This window comes from Ursus americanus, chromosome 14 (assembly GCF_024610735.1).
Source record: "Ursus americanus isolate L20-20 chromosome 14, mUrsAme1.1.p, whole genome shotgun sequence".
NCBI classification, from domain to species: domain Eukaryota; kingdom Metazoa; phylum Chordata; class Mammalia; order Carnivora; family Ursidae; genus Ursus; species Ursus americanus.
In genome coordinates, this window is record NC_142140.1 from 65831213 (window position 1) to 65844153 (window position 12941).

The 12941-nt window shown below is 48.2% G+C and overlaps 1 protein-coding gene across 1 annotated transcript in view; it reads left to right on the top strand.

Annotated features, from left to right (window-relative positions):
- DNAH9 (dynein axonemal heavy chain 9) overlaps positions 1–12941 on the top strand; it is a 313579-nt gene that overhangs the window by 80376 nt on the left and 220262 nt on the right. The window contains exons 20-25 of the mRNA XM_045797213.2: positions 850–1720; positions 4147–4277; positions 4614–4740; positions 8607–8759; positions 9956–10081; positions 12412–12651. Of these exons, the coding sequence (XP_045653169.2) occupies positions 850–1720; positions 4147–4277; positions 4614–4740; positions 8607–8759; positions 9956–10081; positions 12412–12651 (1648 nt within the window). The remainder of the gene's footprint in view (positions 1–849; positions 1721–4146; positions 4278–4613; positions 4741–8606; positions 8760–9955; positions 10082–12411; positions 12652–12941) is intronic.

The window sequence follows — 12941 nt, forward strand, 5'->3', positions numbered from 1 at the left end:
GAGGAGCTGACTCGAGGACATAGTGAAAGAACGGGACTGTGACTGTACAGGGCCTTGCTGAGGGCTTTGTGGTTGGTCCTCAAGGTCCTCTACCCGTGATTCCCAAACTCAGAAGGTATTGTTACCTGAAGGGGGTACAGGCCACCAGTGTGAGCTTTACCAGGGTCAAGGACACCAACCTGGCCCATTGGAACCACCCGGAGAGCTTGAAAGCAAAATGCCTTTGCCCAGGTCTCACCCCCAAAGAGTTTGATTTAATTGGAGAGCAGCCTGTGCATGGAGATTGTTGAAGGCTTCCAGAAGATTCTAATATACCACCCAGACTGAGAACCAGTGCCCCAGAGGGAGTAAAGCTAGATTGGGTCTAGGGTTGGGCTTCTAAGTGCCAGATCGCTCACTTACAGACCACCTGCCACTCGAAGCTTCTGGCCAGAGCTTTGGCTTTATAGTATCAATAGTAACATGACCATGCCCTCTTGTGTCAGGCAGTCCAGAAGCCAACAAGTGAAGGCAGAATCTAAAGGGAGCTTGAACAAAGGGGTGGTCCCCTCTACACCTGGATGGGGGAGCTGGGGACAGTGGAAAACGAGAGGATTCATTTTACCTTCTCAGATGGGAAGAGAAGATCCAAGCATGCTGTTCCCCTCGAATGGCCTTTTCTCCAGCTGGCCATGCTTACCCCACCCCCACCTACTCTGAGTCCCTTTTCTTCCCAGGCTTTGGTGATAATGACTGCTCTTTGCTAAAATACTAAGCACTTAGAAGATTTGAGCCAGGGTTACTTGGGTGATTCCAGGAGATGAGCCATTGAGCGCTGTACTCACAATGGTAACACGTTGTGTCTTGTAGGTTTGATAGCATTGACCCTCACCAAGTTCTGGATGCCAGGCACGTGGAGATCCAGCGGATGGAATCTACCATGGCCTCCATTTCCAAGTCCGCTGGCTTGTTTGAGGTCAACGTTCCCGACTACAAGCAGCTGAAACAATGCAGGAAGGAGGTATGCCAACTGAAGGAGCTCTGGGACACCATCGGGATGGTGACGTCCAGCATCCGTGCCTGGGAAACCACCCCCTGGAAGGAGGTCAACGTGGAGGCCCTGGACTGGGAGTGTAAACGGTTTGCCAGGCACATCCGGAACCTTGACAAGGAGGTCAGGGCCTGGGATGCGTTCACGGGCCTGGAGAGCACCGTGTTGAACACCCTGACCTCCCTGAGGGCGGTGGCCGAGCTGCAGAACCCGGCTATCCGGGAGCGGCACTGGAGGCAGCTGATGCGGGCCACGGGCGCGAGCTTCACCGTGGACGAGGATGCTACCCTGGCCCATCTCCTGCAGCTCCAGCTGCACCACTTTGAGGACGAGGTCCGGGGCATTGTGGACAAAGCCGTGAAAGAGATGGCCATGGAGAAGACCTTGAAGGAGCTGCAGAGCACCTGGGCTGGCAGGGAATTCCAGTACGAGCCGCACCCGCGGACCAATGTCCCCCAGCTGCAGTCAGACGAGGACCTCATCGAGGTCCTGGAGGACAACCAAGTCCAGCTGCAGAACCTGATGATGTCCAAGTACATTGCCTTCTTCCTGGAGGACGTGTCTGGCTGGCAGAAGAAGCTGTCCACGGCTGATGCCGTCATCTCTGCCTGGTTTCACGTGCAGCGCACGTGGTCTCACCTGGAAAGTATATTCATTGGCTCCGAGGACATCCGGGCTCAGCTGCCCCAGGTACCTGCCGAGGAAATCCTGCTCTCTCTGTTCCCTTACTTGGGTCAAGGGAGGAGCCCCCAGCTCCCGAATCTTCTAGACCTTTCCTTCTCTGCCTGCCTTGGCTTCACTCTAAGGCATCTCCCACAAACACGGGCCTTCCAAGCCTCCAGAAGTCAGGCAGCTACCCTTGAGTTGCTCCACAGATAATCAGAATGCAGCTAGCCACTGAAGGGAGCCTTGTTTCCAGGCAAATGCAGATTCCTTCTCAGCAGGGAGCCTCTCTGTAGCACCTCTGGCCTGTGCCGCGTGCTCCACAGCAGTCTTCCGCTCCATCCTAAACAACGAATTTCACGAAAATAATGCATTCTTCTCATTACTACCTTCCCAGTGGTTGATTGCCCCTTCTAATTTGTCCTAATTAATGTGCCATTAGCTTACCCACCTCTCAGTGACTCTTAATTCATTTAAAAAAAAAAAAAAAATTTGGGGGGGGGGGGTTTGTAGACGTTCTCTTGTCTCCCTTCAGTATAGCAAGTTCTTTGCTTCCAAATTAGTTTGCTTCCCAAACGTCATGTGTCATTCTGGCCCCACTTAAAAGTTAAAGCGTGAGAGAGATGTTGTCATTAGGCCAAATCAAATGAGCCAGATTTTATTTCTCTCCAGCGCAAGGCATTGAGGAAGAGCGGGTTTAAGTAGAAGGTGAGGGCAGAAGTGGAGGCTTTTGTAGACTCTAAAGGAGGCTTTCGAGAACTTTCAACCACACATCAGAAAGAATTAGTATCATTAGCTTCTCAACAGTGGCACAGGTTCATGCGTGAAGTATGGGGGTGCACTTATTTTCTTTATATTAACAGTACAATCACAGAGACAGTTTAAAAACATAGTAAAATCGGTCGTAATCTTACACCCTAACTAGTAACTCTTTTCATTCATTATGAATGTCTCCCAGTTTGGCTTCACATACATACATATTTTTTACATAATTGCTCGCTGTGTAATTACGATTTTCTTCCCGGTTCTTTTCACTGGAGCATTTGTGTTCCGTATTTCTGGTACCTCTATAACCTTGATGCTTTCTCATCTTTCCCTGGAACGGAATGCCTCACGGAGCCGTCATAATTTACCCTGCCCTCCTATTTTTAAATCTTCTTGGGAGAGGGGCTAGCTTTCCCACTTGTAGCTGTGGGATCTTGGGCCAATTACTTAACCTCTCCGTGTTCCGGTTTCCTCCTGTAAACTGGGACAAGTACCAGTCCCCACTTCAGGGATGTAATTAAGCAGTGCACACAGCACATTGCTGTTAATGATTATTGTCACGTAATAATAATACCACAAGCTCTCACCAGGGGCCAGGTACTGGGCTCACGCCTGCATATGTTATTGTCCCGGGCATTCCAATGACACTATTGCGCGGTTGTGTGTTTGAGGGAAATGATGATAATTAATTAATTAGACATCACATTTGCTGAAGAACATCTTACTTTGGTTACATCAGCTTTTGCACGGACCCAGGAGAAGCACTGGATCCGCTGTTCACCCGATGCAGGAAGTACGTGTTTTACGCCAACGGTTCTCAAGGCATGGTTCTGGGACCCCGACCTTCGTAGGGGAGCCTCAAGGTCAAGACTGTCTTAGTAATAACGCTAAGATGTTATTTCCTTTTTTGTTCACTCTCATTTTTCCGTGCACACACACGGGAGTTTTCCAGAGGCTTCTGGACACGTGATGTCACAACAGAGTGAATGCAGAGCAGGAAAGAAAATCTGGTCATGTCCTAAGTCAGACATTAAATCTTAGGGGGAAAAAAAGTGCAACAAGGCTGCCTTCTGAGTTATTTTGTTGTAGAAAATACAGTTATTTCAGATAAAAACATGTTATGTTACCATTTAATATTAATTTAATATTAATATTATAATTTAATATTGTTACTTTTTTAAATGAATTAACAGGGGCACCTGGGTGGCTCAGTTGGGTAAACATCCAGCTCTTGATTTTGGCTCAGATCATGATCTCAGGGTCGTGGGATTGGGTCCTGTATCAGGCTCTGTGCTCAGCAGGGAGTCTGCTAGAGATTCTCCCTCTCCCTCTCCCTCTGCTCCTCCCCCTGCATTCTCTCTCCAACAATAAATAAGTCTTTTTGAAAAATGAATGAATTAACAAATATTATTAAAATTTCTCAACTTGAGCTTGCAACAGAGGAGACGCATCGATGGGTATATTACCCACGTACACAAAAGCTCTTTGCCCCCCTCAATGATTTTTCAAAACAGGAAGGGGGTTCACCACCAAAATGTTCAGGAACTCCTCTTTCAAGCTAAGGATATTTCCTTCTTTGACTTTTCGGACCTCCCCAGAACCAGTGTCTGCTTCGGACCTGTTACACAAGGGATCTTCCGAGTCCAAGAGGGTGTTATAGTTCATTTTTCCCCACGTGTTTCTTTCAGGATTCTAAGAGATTCGAAGGCATTGACATTGACTTTAAAGAGCTAGCTTATGCTGCCCAAAAGAATCCCAATGTAGTGGAAACCACCAACACACCAGGTCTTTACGAAAAACTGGAAGATCTTCAGAGCAGGTGACAGTCTGCTTGCTGCCACCCCTTTTTGTCCCGGGGAGGGCGACGCTTCCTTTCTCCGATTCTGGCTCCGAGAGCCTTGCTTTAACTGTCCAAGCGAGCGAGTGTGTGTCTGTGCGTGTGCTTTGATTTGCGGGTAAAGTAATGGGAGGTGACATTAGAAGTGCTTACTTGGGTGGAAATGTACCGGTGTGTATATTTGCAAATACCTGTAAGTGTTTCTTGCACCAATTCTGCATACGTTCTATGTGCTGTATCCGTCTGCGTTTCGGTCGTGTCTGTGCACCTGGGGGTCTAAGCCAGCTTAATCAGGACATTCTGTGTCTGTGCCCCCAGGTTATACCTGTGTGAGAAGGCCCTGGCCGAGTACCTGGATACCAAAAGGCTTGCCTTCCCTCGGTTTTACTTTCTGTCCTCTTCTGACCTGTTAGACACCCTCTCCAACGGCACAGTGCCACAACAGGTGAGCTGAGAGAGCGCTCGTGGAAACGTCCAGAAGGACAGGGGGCACTTCCGGTGGGGAGGGTTTCAGGTTCCCCACGATGTCTCCTCTCTCTGGCAGCATGTGAATTTCGGACCCGCGCTCCCGCCAGCATCTTCAGTGCCCACCGTTATGCTTCTCAGGGTGCCCCCTGCCCATCAGTGGCCACTGCACCCTAAAGGAGGAAATTTTGAGGATGGGGAAGGTGGAGGGGGCGCTAAGCCTTTACAGGGAACGCCTTTGATCTGATTCTGAAGAGAGATCCAGACCATCGCTGTCCAAAGTTATAGCTAAAATTTCCGCGGGGGAGAAGACTGAAGGTTGTATTAACTCGACATTTTGTGATTTTTGTGGAAAGCGTGTGTATGAGAAGCTCCAAATTTGGGGTTCTAGCCCCTGGTTCTAGCCACTCGTTAGCCAGGTAGCCTTGGGTGTCCCTTCTCTTTGACAAACTTCCCTCATCTGTAAAGTAGCCACCGTGCTACCAGGTTGGTTTTTTATTTTTTCCTTAGTATTATTAGAGTAACTAATTGGAGCACTGGTGGTAGTTGGACCTGTAGACGATGGTTCTCAAACTGGAGAGTCACTGGGCAGCTCCGGTGCGTCAGAATTGCCTGGAAGGCTTGCGAAAAGGCAGATTTCTGAGCCCTCCCCCCAGAGTTTCAGGTGGTTCTGTAGGTCCGGGTGGGGCTGGAGAATTTGCATTTCTTTCTTTCTTTTTTTTTTTTTTTTCTGGTCTCTAACTTTTTTTTTTTTAATTTTTTTTTTATTATATTGTTAGTCACCATACAGTACATCCCTGGTTTCTGATGTAAAGTTCGATGATTCATTAGTTGCGTATAACACCCAGAGAATTTGCATTTCTAAGGGTTTCCCACGTGATGCTGCTGGCCGGGGACCACACTTTGCGGAGTGATTGTCCTAGACCAAAGGTCTGAGGCTCCCAAGTGACTGACAGGAGGGAGGGCTGATGTCTTCACTGTGGCGTCCTCTCGCTCACCTCACTTCTCACCGTAACAAGACTTCAAGATTCCTTTCTGGTTCTCCACTTTTCCTCTGAGGACAGCCAGCCAAAATACCGTGTTCAGAAGTGACTTGGATGAGTTCTTTGCTCCCTTCCGTGTGACTTCGTTATTCATTTGAAGTATAGTCAAGTTCATTTGTTTCTCTTTGCTTTGAGTTTCGGGGGTTTGTTCCCATCCTCATCGACTGGATTGTTCGAATAGGTGGCATTCGAAAGTCAAACTGTGCAAAAAGGAATGTGGGCAGCGCTCCTCCTCCTGTTCCTCCCCACCCCTCCCTGTAGGTCACCCAGTCCCACTCATTTCTGGTTTATCTTTGCAAACATGATCGGATGTGTATTTATGTTTGCACACATGTATTTTCTTATTGACCCTCTTTTCTCACACAAAAGGTGCCGTGCTATGTATACTCGAATGCCATTTTTTTCTGTAATGATGGGTCCTGGAAATCACTCCCTGTCAACTGAAAGATATCTCCCTCATTTTTTTTTAATACCCCTGCAGACACTGTATGGGACTATACCATAGTTTGGCCAGAGGTTGTTTATGCTATTTTGCAATTCCAAATAACACGGCATTGAATAAATTTGGGGTTTTGTATTGTTGGAGGTCTGCCTTCCAGGCACATTCCTAAAAGTGGGATTTCTGGGTCCAAGAGTAAGTGCTATGTGGTCGGTTTAGATATTGCCCCATTTCCCTGCATAGAAGTTCTAGATTTGGGCATCGCCACTGATGACGGATGAGAGCTGCTTCGACGGAGCCAAAAGATGGCACCCACACATTAGTTTTCTGTCTTTGTCATTAACTCTCCAACTTACTGAACTGGTGTGTTGGGTTTGTTGGTGAGAAGCAAGTACTAGAGAGAGATTATCCCTAGAGTTAAAGCCCCCCCCCCCACCTCTTTTTTTTTTTTTTTTCCTATAGATGGAAATCATTCCAGAGTAGCCCAGGTATGGTGGAGGTGAACTATTTATCACACTAACATTCCGTTTTGTAACTGTATGTTCATTAATTACATGCATAGGAAAAGTCCAAGATTGTTGCCAGACCCTTTATACGTGATCTACTCATTCTTAAATGTTTTTTATTTATTTGTCACTTGGTTTGAGATCTGTAAGTAGTTCCCCCCTCCTCACCATCCCGAGACATGAAGCATGGTAGGCTAACCCCCAATTCCTTCTGTATCTGCGACTCTCAGCTGTTTTTACAGGTGCGTGATCGAATGGTTGAGTTTGAAATTCATGGGTCACAGTAGTTTCCTCTCAAATCCCCTCAGATGTAGCTCTGAGACATCATCGGAGATGTTCTCTGAGGTCTACCCGCTTTTTTGTCCCCCAAACCTTTCTAGGTAGCCTAATTTCTATTTGGATCTCTGTAGAGATCAAAACTTAAGTTAAATTTTAATTCTAGAAAATTTGTAAACGTTTATATACTTACTTTGTTCATTTTTCCAGCACATGACAAGGCTTTTTTTCCAATCTGAAAACTAGGGCTTTCATTATCTCGAAAGAACTTTTCTTTCTGTATGCTTTAAAATAATATTTCTGTTCCATTTATTTGGATTTTTTTCCCTTCATGTCTCTGTAAGTTGAGATTCTATCTTCTCTGTGCTGTATACATTACCTTCACGTATTCATATATATTTGCGTATATTTGTACAGATTTTCATCTCTTATCCCTCTTCCTTGAAATTCTTCCGTAGGTTCTCGAGCTCGTCCGCCATATTGAATTTGTTTGTTTTCATTCCGTCCTTTACTATTCATTGTTTCCTTACATGATTTCCCTGCCACTGTCAATCCATCTTCACCTCATAATTGTAGGGTTCATGTCTCTTTCATTTAATTGAAAACAAGGTGGCATTTTTCATAATTACTTCTGTTTCCTTTATTAAAGCTTCTCCCTTCCTCTCCCCCTCCTCTCTCTCCCGTTCTCTCTCGTCCCTCTCCTTTCTTTCTTCCTCTCCCCCACCCTCTCTCTTTCTCTCTCAGATAAAGAAGGGTCCATCCCATCAAGGTACTCATCCCAAGTCACTGTGGGTGGGATCTCAAGTACCGTCACAATTCACCTCAACACACGTGGGACTTCTCCTCTCATAAGCTGGAGAGCTGGTTGTTGTAGATTTAGGGTTACAACTCAGGGTACCAGCAGCCCGAAGTCCCTGTATCTCAAAAAAGCTCTACCAAAGAGCAGCTTTCTGTTTATTTTTCTTCTCCAACCCGCCATCTCCCTCACCTGAGGACCATGGTGTGGCTCTCCGGCAACCCTCCTAGAACATTCCCCCGGGGCGTTACTATAAAGGGCCTCTGTATCATGAGACAGCACGCGAGGGAAAAGGCCTGGCGTGGCCAGGCTTTCTGACTGGGGTGAGCGTGCTTGCCTTGACCTGGATCCTCCAGATGTGGGTCTACTGCATCGCAATGGTTCCAACAGCTGGGTGACTACTTCCACAGGCCACTGTCACCACTACCCTTCTGCAGACTGTCCACTATCCTCTGACTATCTCCTGAGGAAGAGGGTTTATGAATTAACCATCATTTTTTTTTTCTCCAGTCTGTTCCCATTTAGATCGAGCAGACATGAATCAAACTTTTGTGGCTTCGTTGGGTAGTGGCTACTCCACGACTCCCACCAATTTTATATTCCTTTGGCCACTCGTACCCAGTTCAGTTGGTTCTGACCTCATACCGCCATCGTTCCCGCAAGCTTCCCTCTAAATGTTTGGTGTCCGACTCTCTAATGGCTGTCACACAGTAGACCAATGAACGGCACTAACGGGCATCTTCCCGGACACGTCCTCCAGTCCTTTGATGCGGTTTCCCTTTGTAGGTCCAACGCCATCTTTCCAAACTCTTTGACAATATGGCGAAGATGCAGTTCCAACTGGACGCCAGTGAGCAACCAACCAAGATAAGTCTCGGCATGTACAGCAAGGAAGGAGAGTATGTGGCCTTCAGCGAGCCCTGTGACTGCAGCGGTCGGGTAGAGTAAAAGTCCCTTTCCCTCCCTCCTCATCCCCTTTCCTCTCAAGTGTCTGCTTTCAAATACAGGCAGCCTCAACCTTCAGGATGGCCATCTTGACCTTGGGTCGGAACTGCTCTCTGTGTCCTGGGACTGGCAGCTTCTCTTGACTTGAACCGACGTCGGAGAAGCTCCTAGTCCCTTCTCTCCGGTTCCCGGAAAGAACACGTCAATATCCATGTGTCTTTCTTAACCAAAGCCCTGTGCAGAGAGGATACAATGCACATTAACAACCACCCCAGTCAGCGAGAAGAGGGGTTTACATGACTCGCAGCACTGTGAGGCTTTAACATGACAACCCTCGGGGCACCCTCCCAGGGGAATCTGGCACACTGACATCTTCCCCTGGAGAAAATGCTCTTTGAAAGCAGCCATTCTCCCGAGATGTCATTTCTCTGTACAAATACAGCTCAGAGTCCCTTCCTCCCACAGCCCTAGCCCTGGGAAAGCCAGATCCCATTCCACCCCAAGAACTACCCCAAGAACTACCACCTCTAAGTCTCCCGTGTGCAAATTCAAGAAGCACAAAACATGGCATGGTTCCCTCCTCAAACCTCCTTCCTGTCCTTCCCCATCACCGCTAAGGTGTAAGCCCTTCTTTGTTTATTATCCTAAGTGATCCAACAAACCATTGTCCCTGGGGCTTCTAATCGAGTCCAAAATCCTACCCGGAGAAAAGATCTTTTACAGCAGTCTACCTTCATCCACGTGCTTCTTGGAAAGCAATTCTAATTCCAGGAAATGATCAGACATTCTTAGTTTCATGAGAAAGGAGCCCTGGGGTTTGATTCGGGATGTGTCCATTGGTAGACCAGAAAGCATTTAGTTGGAAAATATAATTCTGGCTGATCTGTCCGTCCTCTGTGTGGACAAGCTTGCGAGAACCCACTGACCTATTGATCTTGCTCAACCCAGATTAAGACTTCCTTGAATGAAGCCTCCCTTAACCTGCTACTGTGTCCTCTGTGTTCCAAGTGGGTCTGTCCACCTCTTGTTAATAGAGCCTCGTTCTCACTGATCACTGTCCTGGGTCCAGAAACAAAATGGCTCCCTGTGCCTTCTGGCAGCCATTGGGGCTGTACATTTTCTTCATTCCCTCAGGGTGAGTGATCATACCTTCTTCAGAACCCAGCATCTCACTCAGAGTTCTTTTTCAGGTAGAAATATGGCTGAACCGTGTGCTTGCTCATATGAGGGCCACAGTGAGGCATGGGATGACAGAAGGTGTAGTTGCCTATGAAGAAAAGCCAAGGGAACAGTGGCTCTTCGACTATCCAGCTCAGGTATTCTAACCAGGACCTTTGTGAGCCGCTGTCCTTCACTAGGTCTGTCCGTCTGTCTCTCCCTCCCTCCCTCCCTCTTCCTTCAGCCTTCAAGAAACACCTGACCTCAAACTCACTATGTGCTTCACAGTTAGGAGAGGCTGGTCTGTGAGGGGGTCAGCAAGAAGGAACGGGGGAATTGTCAGCCATGACCCACTCCAACCATTACCTTGGAGAATCAAGTGCTGGCCATTTTTACCCTCACTGGCTACTGTAGGGAGAAAATGTAAACCGTTCAACTCATTGAGCCAGCCTGCTTGGCATGTGCCAGGATCTTCGCTGAGCACAGGAGACCCCCAACAGGGAACGAGACATCATAAGACATCCCAACCCTGCCCTGCTGAAGTTTACAGCCTGATGTGGAAGTCAGTCGCTTCCCAATGAGACCTGGTACTCTGGGAGCACAGAGCTAGCCAGTAGGGTCCGGGGACCACCCCCCTGAGGATACGACATAGAAGCTGAGATTTGAAGTAGGAGCAAACAAGTTAAAGATGGAGGGGAAGAGCTGCCAAGCATGGGGAGGACCATGATGGAAGGCTCAGAAGCAAGGAAGAGCATCCTGTGTTTGAGGAACTGAGTGTGGTTGCAGCAGGAGGAAGGGGAGGAGGGAGGGAGAGGCAGCAGGTGCGTCCTGCAGAGGAAACTCAAAGCCAGTTCTTACGAAGCCCATGAGGGAGTCTCACTTGCTTCGAGATGTATCTGAATCCTTTCCAGGCTTCTCAGGAGAGTGATGAGGGAAAGATGCAAACTAACGAGAATTGTTTGATGACTCTGGCTGCAGTGTACCCTCCTGCCTTCCCTGTTAGGGGGACAGTGCTGGCGCTGGTACACTTGGGGGTTGCAGAAGTCTACTGGTAATTGAAGCCGTAGGACTAGAGAGGACCACCCTTGGAAAACGCATAGACAGAGATGAGGGCGTAGAACAAATCCTTGAGCGTCATGGGAAGACGGGGTCGGCAAGGAGGAGCCAGTAAAGCAGAATGAGAAACGGTGCCTTTTTAGACAGAAGGTAACCCAGGGAATGGTCATAATGGAAACCAAAAAAGAAACTGTCGGTAGTGGGTAGGAGGTCAGTCATGCCACGCGCTCGGAAGAGATGAAGCAAAATAAAGAGGCTGAGGGGCGTCCGTGAACTTGGTGCGGCTGCTTCAGTGGAGTGCCACGTGGTGTCATGTTACCAGGGGGCGGAGACGGGAGAGGAAGGTGGGAAAATATTCGCAGCGAGTGTAGACTTGGCAGTGGGTGTAGACAAATAGAAGAAACGAGGAGGAAGTCATTACTGCTGAAGGGAAGTATTCTTTTAACTGTGTAGTTGGCATATCACATTCAAACTCTCCCAACAAGATCACAGGGCAGGCAGAACGGTATGTCTAACCCAAAGGCAAAATCAGATAAATGAGAGAAGGGTACATTTCTACGACGGGTTTCTCTTTTTCACAAAGGGAATCATTCCTGTCAGGATTCCTTGTTTACCTGAATGAGAATTTTGAGGCAAGAAAATGTGTTGCTTTCTGCTCTTGGGACAGATCTCGAGAGCAGTGTCTCCCAAATCAAGGGATACAACAGATGATCAATGTATCTAAATTCTCCACCCTGAATAATCAAAATTATGCCTTTTCTATATTCAGTTTCTCGGCAAACAGAAGAAATGTTCGTTCGAATCCTTTTTCCATTTATCTATTTCGAACCTCTGAAAACCACAAATCTTGCTGACCATGTCGAATTTTGCTGTAATTCACCTTGACCCTGAGGAGTGGGCTTTTCAAGGTGATAGGTTTTAAGAACTAAAAAATATATGTAGCAAAAGTCTTACGGACAAGGAAAAATATGCCACAAATGATCCTCGGTGGCTCACTAAGCTAGAATGCGCAGACCGCAAGAAGTTCAAGAACAACAGAACCAAGTCTGAGTGCTATTGAGGTGCTCACTCAGCATATTGTTAACCTCCCGAGCACAGGAAAGATGCTTAGCCTGGCCAGTAAACCTGGACAGCTCAGTGTAGCAATTTCTAAAAGCCACTGACATTGACCAGAACGACTCTTTGGTCGTTTGCAACCAAACAATACGTTTTTTTCAAGAGCAGAAAGCGCTTTCCCCACTTGGAACCACTTCCCATCTCCAAGGAAATGGAGACAAGTGGCTCGCTTAGTCAGTGCTGGTGGAAGAGGGAGGGAAGGAGCTTACGTCACCCACTCGATTCCACACTGATTCTCGCTGGGTGATGGATGCGTGGGCCGGTTTGGGAGACAGTCCTGCTGATGGCTTTACTGAGCGGCTCCTGGTTGCCACAGGTGGCCCTGACCTGCACTCAGATCTGGTGGACCACAGAGGTGGGCATTGCATTTGCCAGGCTGGAGGAGGGCTACGAGAACGCCATGAAGGACTATTACAGGAAGCAGGTGGCCCAGCTCAAAACGCTCATCACCATGCTCATCGGCCCGCTCTCCCAAGGCGACCGGCAAAAGGTCATGACCATCTGCACTGTCGACGTGCACGCCCGGGATGTGGTGGCCAAGATGATCGCTCAGAAGGTGAGGCCCGGGCATTTCCAGAGGGTCCCTCCTGGGGGACAGCTACACCACGAATGGTGGCATAAGGGAGACGCTCGCATGCAGCTCAAACATGGGGGTCCCAGCCTCTGCGCTGGCCAGAGAACCGGGAGGGAGTCATGGTGGCTGTTCCCAGCGAACGAGTGTCATAGGAGCAGCTCGTGCTGTCTGCGCCGCGGTGGGCCCAGCTCGCGCTCTTGACTGGTAGACAACACCCAGCTCATCCAAAGCCCTGTGCATCCTGTGGCCGACAGGCCCCGAGCTTCCTGCTG